The sequence below is a fragment of the Micromesistius poutassou genome (genome assembly GCF_964030765.1).
Source record: "Micromesistius poutassou genome assembly, chromosome: 6".
Taxonomy (NCBI): Eukaryota; Metazoa; Chordata; class Actinopteri; order Gadiformes; family Gadidae; genus Micromesistius; species Micromesistius poutassou.
In genome coordinates, this window is record NC_140276.1 from 2,822,013 (window position 1) to 2,839,256 (window position 17,244).

Consider the following 17,244-nt stretch of genomic DNA (forward strand, 5'->3'; position numbering starts at 1 on the left):
AGTAAACCTATAAATATTGTTGTGCTTTTTTTATGACATGTAATCACCAAAGAGAGCAATATGTGTAACTGAAAAGTTTGAACAGGAAAAGTACTTCACGCATACACACAAACACTTATTCTGAGAACACTTTAAAAACTCTTTAATAAGGCCATATTGGAAATGTCTTTTACATATTCATTAGATATTTGTGGAACACGTTTCATTCATCGCAGTCCAACAATAGCAGGTTTTTTTTTCTCACTTACACGTGAACGTCTATCCAGTCACAGATTGAAATTGTTCAGAGGCTATCAATATTGTTGCCTTCTCAGGTCCTGTTTGTGCCATTAATGCTCTGAATGACGATGACATTTATTACTACGCACGGATTGGTTCAGCACGGCAAACAAATAAAAACCAAACCCTCATGCACACCAAAGATGGCTTCTGGGGATATGGGGGGGGGGGAGGGGGGGGAGGAGGGAAAAACACTGAATAAAGTAATCTAGGGTGGCCTATGCGTGCCTCCGTTGTCCCCCACACCGAAGCTGAAAGGCATGCAACATTTAAGCCAAGCGAAGACGCTCTAATCTAAACATTTCTCCTTTTGCGCAAAAAAAAAAATCCCTACAGCTTTTCAGAACCCCTGAATCCTGATTTACAGATACTCGACCAATGTTTTTTTTTAATACATTTTCACGGGCAAAAATGTGAACTGTACCTTTTTGAAAATAAAGTATATATATATTTTTTTTAAATATCCAAATTAAAACACCAGAAAATACTTGACACAGAACAGAAGTTGTAAAAAAAAAAATCATATAAAAAAATGCGCTTGCATCGTTATAAATGGTGTCGAGGTGAGAAAAACAAAACACACTTAATGCTCGAGTCCCTATTTCACAGCCCTAAACCTCCATTGATCAATGATTAACCATCTTAGTTGATGGTTCCAATCCCATATGAACCCTGACCAGGCTAACCGGCTCTGGGTTAGAAGAATAAAGATATGGCCAAATAATTGCAAACCAGAGTCTGGCGACAAGTAGCAGCTGGTTTTGAACTTAACAGAACTACTTTCTTTCTGTCTAATTAAATAAATAAGCCCCTCCTCGCACTGCCCCGTTTGGCTGGGTTACTTTTACCATCTTGACTGATAGATAATGCCGTTGTATACCCCCGCAAGAATAAAAACCTCAACCTAAACCCAGAAACACCAAAGGAAGGACAGTATTTTAAAGCTCAAAACATAAATTTGCATAATGTGTTCAGCATAAACGTTACAAGCCTACATTCCACAAAAATATTTGTGCTGCAGCGACTCAAATTCTTTGTGGCTTTTGAAACGTCACTCCATTGTTTTGCCACTGCGACGGTCGGCCAAGGGGTCAAGGGATGTTACTTGGATACAGATCATATCGAAGCAAGCTCTTGAGTGGCTGATGCAGCCATCAAGTTAGCAGGCAACACATTTTAACTCATTTCAGGAATAATTATACACCATTAAAAATAATCTTTTTTTTTTCAATACCTGACCATTTGACCCAAGAATTGTAACCCCATTTATACAGCTATAAAACAATGGGTTTAAAAAAATGTACAAAACTAAAATTATACTTTGTTTTCAGGGATATAGATCATAGGACAATTTTGAAAAGGTAGACATTGACTGCATCCTCTTAAGTCATTCTGAGCTTGGATTGGCGGGTGTGTGGTCCAATCAGACCACGGAAGAGGAAGTCAGCTGAAGTCTCGTTGGGGATTTGTTGTCCCATCTTTTCCTCTTCGAGTCCCATTTCAAATGGATAAAGGGATATTTTTTTTTAAATCAGGGGGAGGGAGGGACAACTATTGCAATTCTCTGTGTGCATAAGAGAGCAAATGACGAGAAGCTCCTCAGGTTGTACCCAGAGTCCGGTCCACACATCGTTCAGTGGCGCTGGCTCTAAGGCTCCCCGGGCGGGGGGGGGGGGGGGAGGGGGGGCTAAAGCAAATCAAGTTTGACGTGTGGTAAACACCAAAACGTTCTCTTCCTCTTCCATTTGAGCTGCATGTTTTTTTTTTTCCCTGCCATTATCAAACGATGGCAGAGAAGAAAGGCGAGCAGTATTACAAATTTAAGAAACAAAGTACCAGCCTAGTTGGTCCCCGCCAAACAGGGCACACGGAGAAACTGTCGAAAGAGGCGGAAATGGGTCCACCCCCGAAGGAACGGTAGAAGAAGAGTCATCTCCGTCGACGCCGTGTCCTTCCTGGTGTGACGAAGGACATCTGTCGCTCAAACCGATATCTCATAGGTGGTCCCTCCGACGCCCGTGACCTTCTTCACCCCACCCCCTGGTTTGGATATTGCATGATTGGACGAGCCTGGGCGAGAGGTGGATCTGATTGGGTAGCAGAAAAGAGGGAGGAGAAAGGAGTAGGGAGGGGGGCGGGGGGGGAGGGGTTGAGTAGGTGGACATTGGACAAAGGATGGATGACGGTGAGTGATTCAACTTCAGCAAAAAAAAAAAAAAAAAGAATTGCTTTGCATACTTTAATTGGCAATGATCATAGATTGTAGGATGATTACTAAGTATGTGAGAAAATGTAAGGAAGCGCCAGCAGGGGTAGGAACATACAGATCATGCTGGAGGAGCAAAGCTTCTTAGAATACTAGAAACCATTTTTGTATAGTTTATGCCATGAATCAAAAAGGCATCTTGTCAACATTGTCCAGGCCCAACAATCTCGGACCAGGTCCGACACTTTGTTGTAATAGACTCCATATTGCCAAATGGTGCCATGCTCATTACAGCTCAATGGTGAGAACCGGTCATGAAACTTCATTAAAGACTTGGAACTATAACTAACTATAACTAACTATAGAATCAAATAACAGCAGCAGAGGTTGCAGCACTAAACAAGACAGGAAGGGGGGGGGGGGCTTTAAATACTTAAATCATACGACTCATGCAACCAATCCATGCACAAAAACACAAACGGCTTCTTAGACGCGGATGAACCACAGGCACACAGACACACGTCACTAAAAACAACCACGACTTTGAACGGGCAGAGAAGGAGGAAGACTCACACAGATCTGGGAGGAGGAAGAGGGTGGACACAAACCAAGAAGGAAGAAAAAGGAGGAGAAGGATTAGGAGGAAGAGCAGCAGGCTGACGAGTCTGGCGGCGGAGCTCTACTCACTGTGGGGGCCTCGGGCCTCCTCCCGGCACCCCGGGGCCCGCCGGCCGGCCCTTCGGCTGACCCGCCGCCGCCGCCGCCGCCGCCGCCTCCTCCGCCCCGTGTGACTGAGACTTGCCGAGGGAGGGGCCGCGAGGCGGGGGGGAGACGGGCGGCTCCAGCGAGCGGGCCCTGGGGGAGGAGGAGGAGGGGGGCGAAGAGGGGAAGAAGCTGGGTGGTGGCGGTGGGGGGGAGGACGCGCGCGGGGACCAGGGGGCGGAGTCCTTGCTGTGCTGCAGGAGGTGGTGGGTCTCAGGCGGCCCGGCGGAGGGAGGAGGGGTCGGGCTCACGGCCCGCAGGTAGGCCCTGTGGGGGGAGGAGAAAGAGGCGGAGCCCTGGAACAGCTGCCCCTCCCTCTGCTGGGCGATCTGAGCGGAGAGGAAGGGCGACGTGTAGCCCTGCAGCGGGCCCCCCGCGCCCCCCCCCGCCGCCACCGCCGGGGGCGAGGCCGCGGCGCCGGCCGCCGCGTGGAAGCCGGCGTGGGGGGGCTTCGGCGGCGACAGCTCGTGGGCCGCGGACTCGAACTCCGGGCTCTCGGAGGGCGTCGGCAGGCTGTCGTAGGACAGGCTGCCGTTGCGGGGCGTCTGATTGGCCAGGCTCTTGTAGCTGGTGTCCGTGGTGCCCTCCGATTGGAGCGTGGGGAGGGCGGCGGCGTGCGGCGTGTGCGCCGTGCGCGCGCTGGAGGAGTACGAGCCGCCGGCCGACAGCACCAGGGACGAGGGGTACGAGGTGTAGGAGCGGCCCGCCAGGGAGTACCCCGACACGCCGGTCGCCGCCGCCGCCGCCCCCCCGCCGACGTGCGCCCCGGCCACAGGGCCTCCGGGGCCCTCGCCCCTTTCCCCCCCACCTCCTCCTCCTCCTACTCCTCCTACTCCTACTCCGACTCCGCCTCCCCCCCCTCTGCGTGGCCCCACCCCCCTCCCAGGCACCGCGGCGCCGTCCAGGCTGCTTGGCTCGGAGCGGTACCCGGGCTGCCGGCTGGACTGGAGGATGGAGGGGGAGGGCGTGTCCAGACTCTCGCCGCGCATCGTCATCGTCATCTGGCGGAGGAGGCACAGAGAGAGAGAGAGAGGGAGAGAGAGAGGGGCGAGAGAGAGAGAGAGAGAAGGGTTGCGGGGGGCGGTGATCACAATGACAATGAGGAAAAATAATAAAAGGGAAAACAAACACAAAACACAGAAATGCAATGTTACCTTGAGACCAGATAACATAGCCGGGAGAACAGCCAATTCAAGCAAACAACAGAGGAAAGGTAAAAAAAAAAAGAATTTGGCTTCGTAGACAATGGAACAGACGAGGTGGTGGAGAGAGACAGCGGTGGGACTAGACGCTGGGCGAGTGTGGTACTCATCGTCATCACACCAGGGGACCAAAAACCAACCAACTGGACCACCCAGGACAAGCACTAGATACTGTGGACCATGTCTTGACACACATGTACCCACAGGATGTAGATATAGACGGCACGGATATAATCGACCACGCATTCCAGTCAATGCCGTCTCAGGGGTAAGGATAGGCCCACACACACACGAAGAGGGAAAAGAGAGACAGTCCGATGGTGACACACGTACTCACACAGAGATGACACCAGCTTAGACTTACTGATAGACTGACGGCCACTGAACGATCAATACAACGTTTTAAAAACAAACAAACAAACAAACACAGAAACAGAACAGGGGTATTGCATTAACCATAAATTATCTTGGATATGGACGGCAGAACTCAAAGCCCACGTCTGTGGGCCAGAAGTGACGAGGTGACTCCAAACATCGATGAGGCCAGTGTTGGAGCACTGCTGCTATTTTAACAGCTAATCAAGATGAATGTATAAGTATTATAGAGCCATTTTATTTTTCCTTTATTTACCCAGGTGAAGTCCCATTGAGATATTGAAATCTCTTTCGCAAGGGAGCTATGGGAAAGAAGCTCCACACGCTTCACTTTGCAAACAAGTAAGTCCCTCAAATGTAGCATAAACGCAGCAAACCAGAAGCAGCAATAATTAAAAAGACGTTGCGGTGTGAAATACAACATTACAGGTTAAATAAAGCAATTTGCGCAATGACTCCCATTATGCACGAAACAAGAAGTGGAAAATGTTACTCTATGATGCATGTGTAATCAGGTGACAACACACACAACAGTGTGTGTGTGTGTGTGTGTGTAGTGTATGTATGTGTGTCTACCTTGTTGGGGTGTGCATGAGCAGTGTGGTTCTTTGAAGGGCTGTTAAAGGCTGGCCGGTACTTGTACATCGAAGGAGTGGGAGGAGCCACCGTCAGCAGGCTGCTCTCTGTCCGACGGGGGGAAGAAAAAAAAATGGGAACGACGGGTGAAGCATATGTCAGAGTAGTCAGTGTACTGCCGAGACACTGATGAAAAAAACAATGTTGTGGCTCAACTCAAGAGGACTACAACGGCGCCCTGTGTGTGACTCGAGGCCGCGAGAGAGAGAGAGAGAGAGAGAGAGAGAGAGAGAGAGAGAGAGAGAGAGAGAGAGAGAGAGAGAGAGAGAGAGAGAGAGAGAGAGAGAGAGAGAGAGAGAGAGAGAGAGAGAGAGAGAGAGAGAGAGAGAGAGAGAGAGAGAGAGGGGGGGGGGGGGTTTACAAGGGAAATCCCTCAACAGCTTAGAGGCAGTGGGGTGTACCACAGCGACGGTTTAGTACCCACAAGAGGAGTGCTGCGAGCTAACTCGCATGTCAACGCCGGACACACACACACACACACCACTTTATGGTCCTCATGTGGGGACTAAGTTCTGCCGTTGGGTGGTCCTCAACCGCCACTTAACTCTGGTATGTGTTTTAACGGTGGCCCTGGGCAGTCCCGGACCCTGAGGCGGTGGGCGTCACGTGATGCACCGCGCCCCCCCCCCCTCCCTCCCTCGCTCCCTCCCTCCCTCCCTGGCGTGTCTTACCTTCGGTGTCGGCGCGGGGCAGGCCCGGGTAGCGCAGCTCCGGCTTGGGAGGGGGCGGCGGCTCCACGTCCGCCGACTGACTCTCCAGCTGCTCCAGACTGCTCTTGGACTGGAGACACGGACACAGACAGTTCTATTATATAATAGTCTAATAGTATTTGTTTACCGGGTTTTCCTTCTGGATGGGGGAGGTCAAAATAAACGCGATCAGACGGATGGTTACCCGGTTACTGTGCCGGTCGTTCTGGAGGCCGTTGTCCAGAACCTTGGCCTCCAGCTGGGCCTCGGTGAGGGCCGGCCTCAGGAAGGGAGGCTGCACTTCTGCCGTCTGGGGCCCCGCAACCGGCCCACGTACCTGACAACGGGGGACAACGGGGACATGCGTCAAGACGCCGACGTCTGCTCTGTACAGATCTCTCACACACACACACACACACACACGTCAGACCACCAGCCACACCGCCCACCACGCAACACCACTGTCAAGGTCATAGGTTACACAGGGCGGTGTGTGATGAGATGAACACCAGGTGGGACGGGTCGGGTGATGAGGAGGTGTGGGCGGGCTGCGAGCAGACTGACCTGGGAGCCTGCGAGCTGCACAGCATGTGGGAGATGTTCTTCACGCAGCCGTTGGTGAAGGGGTTCACTCCGCCACGGAACTTCCCCGTCACCTGGGCGGAGGGACGAACAGTCATTTGATGTAGCGCGTCCAGCGTTTCATTCTTTCCCCCCCCCCCCCCTCCAGTAATTCGGAACTTACAATGACCTCAGAGAGACATTCAAAACTGATCGCCCTCATTTTTTGCATACCAGATTGAATTTGATTCATGGGACTGCATTGAGGTGAAGGTTGATCTGGATTTGTATACATGTCCAAGCTCACTGAATTAACTTCAGAATTAACTTCAGCACTTTACTTTAGCTTAGGCGGCCGCCTAGCATCACACACCTGACTCCTTAACTACCGTCATAAAAAAAGAAAGAAAAATACATTTATAACTGTTCTTGTTTCAGTCATTCATTTTGACAATGTTGTTTAGCACTTTTCTTTTAAATATTTGTAAAGTTCAAATTGCACAAATTCTTTGACTGTTCTTGTTTCAGTTGTTATTTTGACAATGTTGTTTAGCAGCCCCCCCCCCCAGGGGAAACCCTGAGCTTGTAACCAATACTATACTTCTATACTAATATGACATGAACTTATGTCTATAAAGTGTAATTGAATTGATTTCATAAGCATCAGAGGAGTAAGTCCTCACTAATGCCAACGTGCTAGTTTGGTTTGACATTTAAAGCGGCCGGTGTGATGCACACAGACAGCGGCCCAGCCTACCTGTTCGTTTGTGGTCCTACCGCGGGCCACCAGCACAATATGAAACCCAGTGAGGCCAGCCACTGGGACGAAGAACAGTCCAGCCACACACATCACAGCCATACTGGGAGACGCGGTCAAGGAGACTTAACAATGTGAACTGTGACAGCGGACGAACTGGCTAATGAGGGTGTAATGTCAAGTCAAGCCAAGCGGGAAAGTGTCATCACCTCAGAGTCAATGCAATTAGCTCCACAGAAGAGCCAGCGTTGTGTCTGGCTGGTTCCTCCCTAATGAGCCGACCGCCGTTACGTTACGTCTCTTGAAGAGTACAACAGAAATCTATTCCATCTATGTAAACAAGTCAGGCTTAATGAAGATTAATCAGAATAGAATGAAACTAAATGAAATGAAGGCTACAAAAAGGCTTTCCGCTCCGGGGAGGTTCGTAACCTGATCCCCGGCACACAAAAGACGTGTACGGTTTCAAACGCCCAGGTGTTTAACCTTGTGAAACCCGACTCCGACCGCAGGGGGACCCGACTCGGGCGCTACAGGGGAAGGGCATCGCTCCTGCTCAAACAGGTAGCCATCGCCTCCCTTAGGCCCGGCTAAGGGAGGGGGAGGGGGAGGAGGAGGAGGAGGAGGATACGTGACGGCGGCGTGCGCCGTGTCCAGCTGCTCGCGGTGGTGCAGGACGAAGACCAGGCCGAAGCCAAACACGTTGACGATGTGGGTGGTCAGCGACAGCAGGAAGAGGAAGAAGTAGCGGTAGTTCCTGCGGCCGATGCAGTTGTTCACCCAGGGGCAGTGGTGGTCAAAGTCCTGCCGGGGGGGGGATGGGGAGGGGGGGGGGACACACACAGGACCACCAGTCAGGGGAAAGAGGTGGAGGTTTGGCAGGATGTGGCCCAGTACCACCTCGATCCAATGGGACTTGTCGATTGGTTGATTGATTATATTTTGGTGAAGTGTCCTGCACCCTTATATCTGACCAGCCCATACGGCGGTATAAGACCATGTTGCAAACATACATACATGATACCGTATCAAAGTACATTCCTGTATTTAAGCATACCGATGAATCTCAAATAATGAATCAAAAACACGCCAAAAACAGCCTTCTCAGTGAAGCAAGATCTAAAAACGAGTACCTTAACTACAGCAATAGTACACAACTACAGCAATCACGTGGTGTTCTGGTTGGCCGTAATATTGCGATCAGGCCAAATAAAAAGCAACCAAATAAAAAGAGAAAGGCCTTGTGTTGACATGATCAACTTGCAATTTGTTACCATTTGTTGTGCTTACGCGGTGAATAGCGAGGCGAAACATGATCACAATATTTGAGATTGTGTGACCAAGAAACAGAGCATGTGCACGTGTGCGCGTGTGGACGTGTGCGCGTACCTCCACACAGTTGTCGCAGACGGAGCAGTGGGAGCAGCGCGGGGGCCGGTAGAAGCGGCAGGTGGAGCACCACTTCATGCGCACCTGGATGCCCCTGATCTCCACCGTCTTGTAGAGCGGAGCGCGGAAGTCGTCCTCCTTGTCCTCGTCTTCCTCCGCTGAAGAGCCACACGGAGTTACGCTCAGGGTGGGGGGGGGGGGGGGGGGGGGGGGGGGGGTGTGTGTGTGTGTGTGTGTGTGTGTGTGTGTGTGTGTGTGTGTGTGTGTGTGTGTGTGTGTGTGTGTGTGTGTGTGTGTGTGTGTGTGTGTGTGTGTGTGTGTGTGTGTGTGTGTGTGTGTGTGTGTGTGTGTGTGTGTGTGTGTGTGTGTGTGTGTGTGTGTGTACACATATTTGTACTGAACCGTCACGTCTCTTTTGGGTGGTTACAGAGGTGGACCACGGTAATGTGGCGTACATACCCAGCTCACGACACTATTTCAACAACCCCTGTCTGGGAATTCAGAATGGGCAAATGCCATAACCAAGTCTATTGGTGTTTTTATTGCTGCTGATCTATGGCCATTCTCCGTTGTTGAGAAACAAGCAGTTTTTAAATTTTTCCCCTTAACTATGTACCGTACCGTGTCTTCAAACCCGAGGTAAGTACCGAACCGTGACTTTTGTGTACTGTTACACCCCTAGTGTAAGTATGTATTGGTGTGCGTGCTTGCGCTAGTGCGTATGTGTATGTGTGTGTGTGTGTGTGTGTGTTGTGTTTTCTAGTATGTGTGTATTGGTGTGTGTGTGTGCTAGTATGTGTGTGTGTGTGCTAGTACACTTGTGTGTGTGTGCGTACATACCTCTGGGGAACACCCCAGGGTCCATGAAGGTGGCCATGCAGAAGTTGGCCAGAGTGAAGAGGAAGACGACGGCGATGTAGAAGGGGATCACAGAGGACAGGTAGTCCGACAGCCATGGGCACCTGGGGAGGACGACATGGCCCAACTCAGCCTGAGGACGCACTCACTTAGTCACCCTGTGAGGATGCACCCAACTGACAACGCCTGTCATGTGTCAGCCAACAGGAAAAGAAAACCACCCACCGGACAAACTGGTTGGGTAAGAGGAGGGTTCGTTTATATATCTCTTGAGATACAGATACAGCCAAGGACATGAACATTTCACTGAACCTGTGAGAAACGTTGGTTTAATGATGTGTAACGGAGAGAGTGAGAGGGTGTGAGATTGAGAGGGAGTGTGAGAGAGAGCAAGCGAGAGCCAGAGAGAGCGCAAGCGAGAGCAAGAGAGAGAGAGTGAGAGAGAGAGAGCAAGAGAGAGCAAGAGAGAGAGAGCAAGAGAGAGCAAGAGAGAGCAAGAGAGAGCGAGTGCAAGAGAGCGAGGAGAGCACAAGAGAGAGCAAGAGAGAGCAAGAGAGAGCAAGAGAGAGCAAGAGAGAGCGAGCGTGAGCAAGAGCAAAAGAGCGAGCTCGAGCAAGAGAGAGAGCGCAAGAGAGAGAGCGAGAGAAGTCAGTCAGAGACAGAGAGCACAAGGCCAAGAAAGAGGGCGAGAGACACTCACGTGAAACAGAAGAACAGCGTGGTGGACCCCACCAGGAACAGGGCGGCCGCCGACACGGGGACGTAGCGGCTGGGTCGGAAGGGGCGGGGCGGAGTGGAGGCCGGCCCACCGACCCCTCCTCCGACCCCCCCGCTGCTGAAGCCCGGCATCCCGAGGTCCGGTCACAACAAACTGATAAAAGGGGGGGGGGGGGGAGGCGGCTAGCAGGGAGGGTGCCTACCGCCTCTACTGTGATGGCTTCTTCGCGATGGGTCACCGCGAGGACCGTGACCAGGGTGCCATGGCAGAACCGGCCATGGGTGTCGATGGGAAGATAAAGTAGGGCCACACTGGTGCCGTCATGCAAAAGGCAGCGAACACGGAGGAAAGACTCGCGGTGAGGGTCTTTAGGAAGATATTTCCACACAGAAATGATCAGTCCAATTTCCTCCGAAGATTCCTATATGCATTTATAATGTGTGTTTTCTGTGCACTGCCATCAAACAAAAAGATGTGTGGGTCAATCGTAAATAATTATATATGGCTTTGATTGATGACCTATTTGGTGCAAACAATATTTTAAATTATCTGCCGCAATTCTTACCATGGCAATAGTCTAATCGAAATAAACGGGGGCAATAGCGTCAGCCCTTGCATGCACTGTATCAGTTAGAGTCCTGATGGTCCCTCACGCAGAGCATTTTGAAGTCAGTGGCAAGAGTTAGTAAATGGTTGCCTTCAGACTTCAAGCAGAAGCAGAAGAAGACTTCAATGCAGAGGGAGGGAGGGGTCAGAAGCCAGTTGAGGGAGGGAGCGAATCAAGCCGAGGGAGCTCAGTGTAGCAGATGATAACTTCTGGACTTGTGCAAGATGAAGGGGGGGCGGGGGGGGTTTAGGCACTGAGGGGATGGCTGTGAGGATGCCTAACAATGGCAAAGGCCTACTGTTCTCAACTTGAACAGCAGAGAATGAAAAGCAGACAAACAAAAAATATATATCTTTAAAAAGCAACCACCCACTCTAGGAAATGTTAAAAAACAAAAAAATTATAAAAAAAAGTCTGCTCAACCGTCATTGCATTCAAAAATACAATTCTCTTCAGAGGGCTGATCTCTTGTGGACCTTGTGATCACGTGCCAATGCGGGACTGCAGTCAACTCAGTCCGAACAGCGCTGGCAGGAGCAGGGCTGGGGAATCACTGTAGACGGCCGGGTCTGGGTGCCGAGACCCATCCCATCTCCAAACTCTCTGCAGAGAAGCCTCCTTTCCCATCATACGGATTGGAAAAATAAATCTTGTGCTACAACATGGTCGGAAAGTCAAACGACCACATCCGTACGCTTTTCCAGCTTCTCCTTTAGTCGTCTGCTCGGTACTGTTTCATCGGTTGTTTTGTCAAAAGACCATCTCACAGCCCTAGGAAGGAGAATATCACAATTAAGTAAATACTGACTGAATTAAAATTAGAAGCAGCGCACATACATCCTGGAAATATCCTAGTTATAAAGATTTTAAAAGACCATATCTACTGTGATACTGCATGTGTATTACAATATGCTTCAAATCAATAATTTAGGATAAAGCTTAAAAACCTATGACAAAAACTAAAAGGGGAGGCTTACATAAAATACTTCATAGTGCAGAAATGTTTCATTTGGATAAGCTTTAAGTTGCTTACACTATTTTGTGACCATCCTTACCACATACACCTAAAACGAGCAAAACCGCAGGACTCAAACGGCCAAACTAATGAAACTAATGAATAATGTGTAATGTGCTGCGTGGGCCACTACAGTAGTACTTTTTTCATTTCCTGCCTGCCTATCTCTTTAGTTTTCAGATAACGTGGACACACCCCTCTTTCAAACACTCACTCATTACAGAGCTGTGGCACAACAACAGGCTGGAGTGTGACCCACTCAGACGGTGTTGTTAATCATCCCATCAGCCCTCACGATAAATCCCCTCCCGACGACAATGGATTGTAATCCCAAAAACCTCCCGGTCAAGCAAAGCTAGAAGTGTTCAATCAGAGAGCCGGTGTTCTGCCCGTTGTACACGACATTACATTTAATCCCATTCCCCCAACACAACACACACATATGAATCACGTAATCCACGTGTAAAAGCGAGGCGTGTTAAGGCAACACCAGGAGCGAAACACAGCGATAGATATATTAGATATCAAAAGATGGAGCAGGTAACCCTGGTGTTGAATTACAGGCCGGGGCAGTGAGAGGAGTGAGGGCTAGCGGAGTGGTTGGATGATTACCCTCCTCAGTCCTGACAGGAGGACACACGTCCAAACTTTCAACACACGCTTAACGCCCAGTCGTATATTTAAACGCTGTTTTATCCGTTTGGGTGTTCTTTAACGGATTGCTTTCATATAGCAAAGTTATTTTATTTATTTTTTTGCGACACTGCCTATTGCTTTTCCACAGGAGAGCCCGACAGCTAAAGCGGCTAACGCCAAAGCGGCTAATATTAAAGCAGCTAACATGAAAGCGGCTAGCGTTACCTGGATATCGTGGAACTTTTGCCACCGCGGACCCGTCATTCCTCAAACGTGGCGAGTCGTACATCCCTCTGAGACGTGACGAATGAAAAAAACAACCGACATGCGAAACACCGCATGACATGCCAGATACTTTGGATGTGATAGCTGCCTTTCTGTCCGGGGTGTGTTTAGTTTCGGTCCTCCTTGGACTAGCCGCTAACGCGTTAGCTTGCTAGCGAGACATCGGAATCCCGGAAGTGGTCCCCCTTCTGTCTCAGGTGGGATGGGCAGCCAATCAGGGGTCGGGATTTGTGGCGCTTCCAAGCCGTACGGCATGGGGTGAGTTTTTATCGAACAGGGTTTTATATACATTCAAGGCATGAAGGCCGATTAATATAATCGAGGTAGTTTAAGTATGAACCCAACTGATAAACAGATACCTACAATTCAAGTTAAACTACATAATTCTTCTTCACAACCAACCACACCTCGAAAATAATAAAACAAATATTTATTTATACAATACATAAACGTTTATTCATTTTTCCTCTCCCGACAGTCGCCAAAATATTTAAGACCTAAGCAAATTATATTTTATTTAATTTAATACTTGAAATACCTCCGCTGGTACGCTGTTGGCAACAGCTGTCATTCATTTAAAACAATTGTGTGCCTTGAGAATTATAGCGAAAATCAATCTCAATCTTGCCTAGTTTTAGAAATGTAGGGGCCTGTACAGTGTATCTCTGACTGGACCGTCGCGGCAGAAACATGTCGAGCAGAAAACACACGTGACACATTCTCCTCAACCTTTTTATAAAAAATCTGGATTGACGAACTTACAAGTCAGACTAATAAAACAAATACTAAGCACCAGTTTATGAAACAAACCTGTACATTGTGTTTTACTTTAAAAAAGCATCCCAGAACATCCCCACCCCACCTGCTGCTCGTCTCCAAACCAGAAAACCGTCACCCCCGCCCCCCCGCCCCCCCCCGTACCCCCGCGTCTCTACTTCAGGTCGATGAAGCGGATGTCCATGATGAGCAGTGTGTGCCGGGGCAGCGGCCGCGGCGCCGGCGACAGCACCGTCATCACCTGCGCCTGCGTGTCCACCGCCGTCACCACAATGAAGCCGCACACGGGGCTCTCCACCACGCCGCCGCCGCCGCCGCGCCGGCTCCCCTCCTCGCCGTCCTCGGCGCAGCTCACGCTCAGCACGTGGTGCGTGAGGTCGCGGCCCGGCGTCACCGGCACCAGCTTCAGCTGCGTGTCGTCCTGGGACATGCCCAGCGGCAGGCACGAGTCGGGGATGGACGGCGCGCCGATCTTGTAGATGCGCACGTCGGAGAAGCGCACGTCGAAGGCGTGCGGGTAGAAGGAGACGCCGCGGAAGCCGTAGAAGTACTCGCGGATCTTCTCGTCGCGCGTCTCCCGCCGGCACTCCTTGGAGCGCTCCACCACGCCGCCCGACTTGGGCAGCAGGACCACGCGCACAAAGTGGGGCAGGTCGCGCTTCAGCTCGTTGTACAGCCGCTCCTGGTCCAGCACCAGCACCACGTCCACCTCGAAGGCCGAGGCGCAGTGGACCAGCGCCTGGTAGCCGGAGCCCTTCACCCAGCCGCACGTGTTGATGATGCAGCCGCCCACGCTGGCCTTCCGGTTCACCTCGCAGCGCTGGGAGAACACCTCGGCCAGGGACGACGTCAGCTACGCGCGCACGCACGCGAATGAACACACACACACACACACGCAGAGAGAGTGTTTGATTTGCATCTGCAATGGCTGACTTTGGAAAGACGGGTTAACTTGTTGGAGAATGGGGACATCCAACTTGGAACTCGCTAGATTTGTCCAAAACAAAGTCCTCATCTGATATTGTCATCGCAGCAGGGGTCATTTTACAAGCAGTGCACTACACATCAAAAGTGTTTTACTATCTCACTGAGCTGGCCGCAATACAAATGTGCCCTCAATAGATCAATGACAATACATTATGGGGGTATTCGGTTGTATATTGCCACATTAAAGGCCATAAATGCTTATTTAATGCGAAATTTAGCTTGGAGTAATCGCCAAGGCTGCCAAACACAGCGATTTAAACAGGGTCCAATATGCTCATTGTCGCGGTGGCACACATCGCTTGGCAACGGACAAGCCCAGAGGAAACAAATGCAAATCATACATACATTGACCAATAGCAGACAGAGGTGTATTAGTGGGATGTGTATTGGGGGGGGGGGGGGTTGTGTTAAGAGCTGGACTAATTCAGCTGAGCACCTGGCACACATTAAAGCCCAAAGCCCTGCTTTGGTCATAAACCTGCCATCTTTTCTTTTTTAAACACACCGATTGGGATTGTGTTTAGAGTCCATCGGGGCCTCGCACTTGTAAGTGAAAAATAAAGAGCCAATAAAAGCTTTGATACACCCTCCATACAGGCCCAGAAGGATTAATCAATGCCCACCTTGTTGTACAGCTTGATGTTGGTCCCAGGAGAGGTGGAGCCAAAGTGGAAGACCAGGGGAGCCTGCACGGAGAAGCCCTCCTCCACGTCGGCAGGACGCTCGATGCAGAGGGCCGACATGGTCCCCGGGACGGACACCTGGGCCGCACCGTGGGAGACAACAAACCATCTCAAACTCTCCCTCCCCCAGGCAGGCCTGTTCATGTTGCTGGCAGGTCCTTAGAATACTATGTGAAAATAAACTAAAAGGTGCTCTTCATGGCACGGCCATTCGTCACTTAAAAATGTATATTTTATAGCCACATTACAATATATGAATGCATTTTTTTTTTTTTTACCAATTTACTAACTTGATTTTATTAATAAAATTATTAGTAAATAACAAATGAGAAAATTCTAAAGAGAATGACTTCCTGTTTGACTTTGAATCATAGTGTGATAAATTATCACACTAATTATTATATCTAAAAAAAAACATGATTAGTTACCCTAGAGCCCTTTTCAGCACAAAAGTTAATTCCAACAGAATATCAGATCATGCAAAGCCAATACTTCTTACCCCACTCTGTCCCACATCCAGCTCTACCAGTGTGGGTCTTCTACCCAACCGTACCGCATAACTCAACAGAAGACGACAGACCGTCGACTTGCCGACATCTGTGGGCCCCACCACCATGACCTGAGGGACGGAGACATAATCCAATACAAAACACACTGATAAAGGTACCGTCTACTCAGACTTGATCTGGTCCCTGGTCTAATCAGACCAGGGTTAAATGCAGAGGAAGGTTGAATACTCTTCTGCCCAAGTACCACAAAAAGTTCAGAACAATGTTTTTTATCGAACATAAAAGACGTCTACGGATGGTTAGATCGATCCAAACTCAAAATTGATTGACTTAGCGTGGATGCACACAAACTGAATGCTGCGAGGACACTCACCCTCGGCCCCCTCTCGTTGTCCCTCTCTGCTAGCCTCCTCATCTGCTCCAGGGCCGCATGTGTGTTGAGGTACAGCAGCATGGGTGTGTCCTTTGACACGTATGCCACCTGGGAAATAGAGTGAATTTGTAATGAATCCAAATTAAGTGTGGACTGTTTTCTCCTGCATTAGTACACAGCATACGGGTTGAATAAATAAAACCTATATATATATGTATATTTTCACCTCTGTCTTGCCATAGAGACAAACACCGCAGCCCTGCCAGGTAAATACTGCGATTTTAGAGCCTGGGCCGAATGTGTATTTCTTGTTGCGGTTGAGCTCTGAACCGAAGACCTCTGCCAGGCCAGTGAGCAGCTCCAGCTGTACGCGTTCCCCCGTCTCCACCTCGAAGCGGAGCTCCGTCTCCTTCTCCAGGTCGAACCTGGTCCCCCCGGCGCCCGGAACCGGGACATCTTCCCCAGTCTTCTCCACAACCTCTGTGGCCATGGCTATTGTTGAGAGACACGGGAAAGGATTCGATCAACCGGCCGGTACATACAAAAAAAAACCTGTACATAATGATACGATGCATATGAATTATACGTCTTAATGGAAGGCAGGGAGAAGACTCGAAGATAAATTAAAAGACAGATGCAACTCTAGGCTTAAAGATGACTAACTGTTGTCGTATTCATCGTATTCATCAGTCATATTTTTTCTATTTGCACAAGAAATATAAGTAGTATGACAAGTATTACAAGGCACGAAACACTACCCAATTTAAATGTCGCTTAAATAACTTTGAACTCTTTGTGAATTACTTACAATTAAATCTGGAAGCTTTAAGATTGAAAACAGTCTCTCAACTTTCCAGTTAGCAAATGTGCTGTCTGTACATAGTCGCGTTAAGATGAGGTCATAGGTAGGTATACACATGAATGATGCCGCAGTTCAGCG

General features: G+C 49.7%; 2 protein-coding genes across 3 annotated transcripts; both read right to left on the reverse strand.

Moving 5' to 3' along the window:
* Positions 1–125: 125 nt before the first annotated feature.
* On the reverse strand, positions 126–13,143 carry zdhhc5b (zDHHC palmitoyltransferase 5b). The gene is given in 13 exon segments (XM_084469959.1): positions 126–2,366; positions 3,173–4,248; positions 5,401–5,507; positions 6,132–6,240; positions 6,355–6,464; positions 6,467–6,486; positions 6,714–6,805; positions 7,468–7,570; positions 8,099–8,271; positions 8,857–9,014; positions 9,697–9,818; positions 10,415–11,810; positions 12,916–13,143. Coding segments are annotated over 12 exon segments (2,325 nt in total). The 5' UTR covers positions 10,564–11,810; positions 12,916–13,143; the 3' UTR covers positions 126–2,260.
* A 762-nt stretch (positions 13,144–13,905) lies between these two features.
* clp1 (cleavage factor polyribonucleotide kinase subunit 1) lies at positions 13,906–17,191 on the reverse strand. Of its 2 annotated transcripts, none has more exons than XM_084469537.1 (6): positions 17,113–17,191; positions 16,531–16,796; positions 16,305–16,412; positions 15,922–16,041; positions 15,363–15,500; positions 13,906–14,605 (listed from the first exon to the last, which is right to left on the reverse strand). In XM_084469537.1, exons 2-6 carry the CDS (start codon positions 16,792–16,794, stop codon positions 13,907–13,909), a joined length of 1,329 nt encoding a protein of 442 aa, XP_084325663.1. In that variant the 5' UTR covers positions 16,795–16,796; positions 17,113–17,191; the 3' UTR covers position 13,906. The 2 variants fall into 2 exon arrangements, with proteins under 2 accessions (XP_084325663.1, XP_084325664.1); XM_084469538.1 differs by having other exon boundaries at positions 16,531–16,856; positions 17,113–17,166.
* Positions 17,192–17,244: the final 53 nt, after the last annotated feature.